At 44.4% G+C, this 1,754-nt stretch overlaps 1 protein-coding gene across 1 annotated transcript; it reads left to right on the top strand.

Moving 5' to 3' along the window:
* Nucleotides 1-74: 74 nt before the first annotated feature.
* On the top strand, nt 75-1,442 carry LOC104626671 (myosin-8-like; the record flags this gene model as incomplete). Its single annotated transcript, XM_010294649.1, has 2 exons — nt 75-170; nt 1,290-1,442. Coding segments are annotated over 2 exons (249 nt in total), but the record flags the coding sequence as incomplete, so codon positions are not given.
* Nucleotides 1,443-1,754: the final 312 nt, after the last annotated feature.

The following is a 1,754-nucleotide window of genomic DNA, read 5'->3' as shown; positions in this document are numbered from 1 at the left end:
CCAAGGGGAATTGTTAACCTCACGTGTTGGGGAACCAATAATTCACTCTTCTTCCTGCTTACCAACCACCCTAGTCTGAGGAAGACCGGAAGAATATTCTCAGGCTCCAGGACCTGGTGGACAAGCTGCAAATGAAGGTGAAATCCTACAAGAGGCAATCTGAAGAGGCTGTAAGTATCACTCTGAGTGCTCGGCAAGGAATACTTTCCAAGTGGGTAGTGTGGACATTGAGGAGATGAATACAAGAAACTTGGAAAGTGCCACATGTCAATAATGAAGGGTGTCAAGTTCTTTGAGATGCTTACAAATTACCCTAGCCTTTGAGAATGAAAACAATGAGCTAATAAGAAAGCTATTGAGGAGGGCAAGTGCACGTAACTTTTTTTGCATTCGAACAACAAAGCAATCTGTAAGAAGGAGTTTTTATTAAAAATACTGATAGTACAATATATTAAGATGTTTTGAAAAGAACATATTTTCTGAATTTTAATATTCATATAACTATCTTTTTGAAATACGCTTGTGACCCTTGCAATTCAGAGACGCTTTGTAGTTATGTGGAAGAAAATGACCTGCCAAAACTCCAGTATCCTGTGCCTAGGAACAGAGAAAATGTTGTATAAGAAATTCTGATTCAGCATATGCTTATCTACTACAGGGAATTCCACATTTTGGATAGGGCCAGGGAAATTTCAGCAGATAGAGAAGGTATTGGAAGTACATCCCGAAGCAACATGGTGCACTGCATTTAGAATTGTTCAATGAGCTGTTGCCTTTTTCTGGGCATGTTGCAATCAGGGATGAACTGGGGGAATTCCTGCCACCCCTGAATTCATGAATGTCTGAGCATGGCTTCTTTGCTGCTGCAAACAGTCCATTCAGACAAGGGCTTTGGGCCTCAGATAAGGGGATTTGTGAAAGTAACATTGAGGAGATCTCATGGATTCACCATCTCTTACAAATTCCTAACTCCATCTTAGAGTCTGCAGACATAGTTGAACATTTAATTCCAGATCTAAAAAAATCTGATTCCAGCTGCCCGGTTTGTTTCCTTCCCACGATCCTGAGCAGAATTATGTTCAAACCCTGTTGTGCTCAGTCTACCATGGCTCTTCTAAAAAGGGAGGTTGGGGAGGTCTGTGTGAGGCTTATGTGTAAGCAGTGGTAGATGGGAAATAAGAGGTCTGTGCTTTTCCCTGGGGAACAGCTACAGCCCTGCAAGGCCGAGGTGCAGGAGGAGTGAAACCCCTGCCCTGGGCTCTCACCACCGACTCCCTCTCCCCGCACAGGAGAATCTGTCCAATGTCAACCTCTCCAAGTTCCGCAAGATCCAGCACGAGCTGGAGGAAGCCGAGGAGCGGGCTGACATTGCAGAGTCACAGGTCAACAAGCTCCGAGCAAAGAGCCGGGAGTTTCATAGGAAGATAGAAGAGGAAGAGTGAGGATGTCATGAGGCAACAAAGTGACCTGAGGGATGCACAAAATGTGAAGCTCTCGGTCACTTTCATCTGCAATGAGTCTTTGTACCCACCCCGATATTTAGAGAATAAAGACCATAGATTCCTCTGCATACACACTATGAACAGTGCCGCCTTTTTTTTTCTGATCAAACCTGGGATATTGCATTGCAGCACACGTTTTCTTGCTTTTTTCTGGCTTGGGGAAGCGAGAAACTAATGCAAACTCTGGACTAAGGACCTGCAAAGCTAGAGGCTGGCCATTACTGTGGAGACTACTGATAGTGCACCCTGTGC

Source organism: Phaethon lepturus, unplaced genomic scaffold (assembly GCF_000687285.1).
Source record: "Phaethon lepturus isolate BGI_N335 unplaced genomic scaffold, ASM68728v1 scaffold51589, whole genome shotgun sequence".
Lineage (NCBI taxonomy): Eukaryota > Metazoa > Chordata > Aves > Phaethontiformes > Phaethontidae > Phaethon > Phaethon lepturus.
The sequence above is the reverse complement of the archived record's forward strand: the minus strand, read 5'-3'. Positions and strand labels throughout refer to the sequence as shown.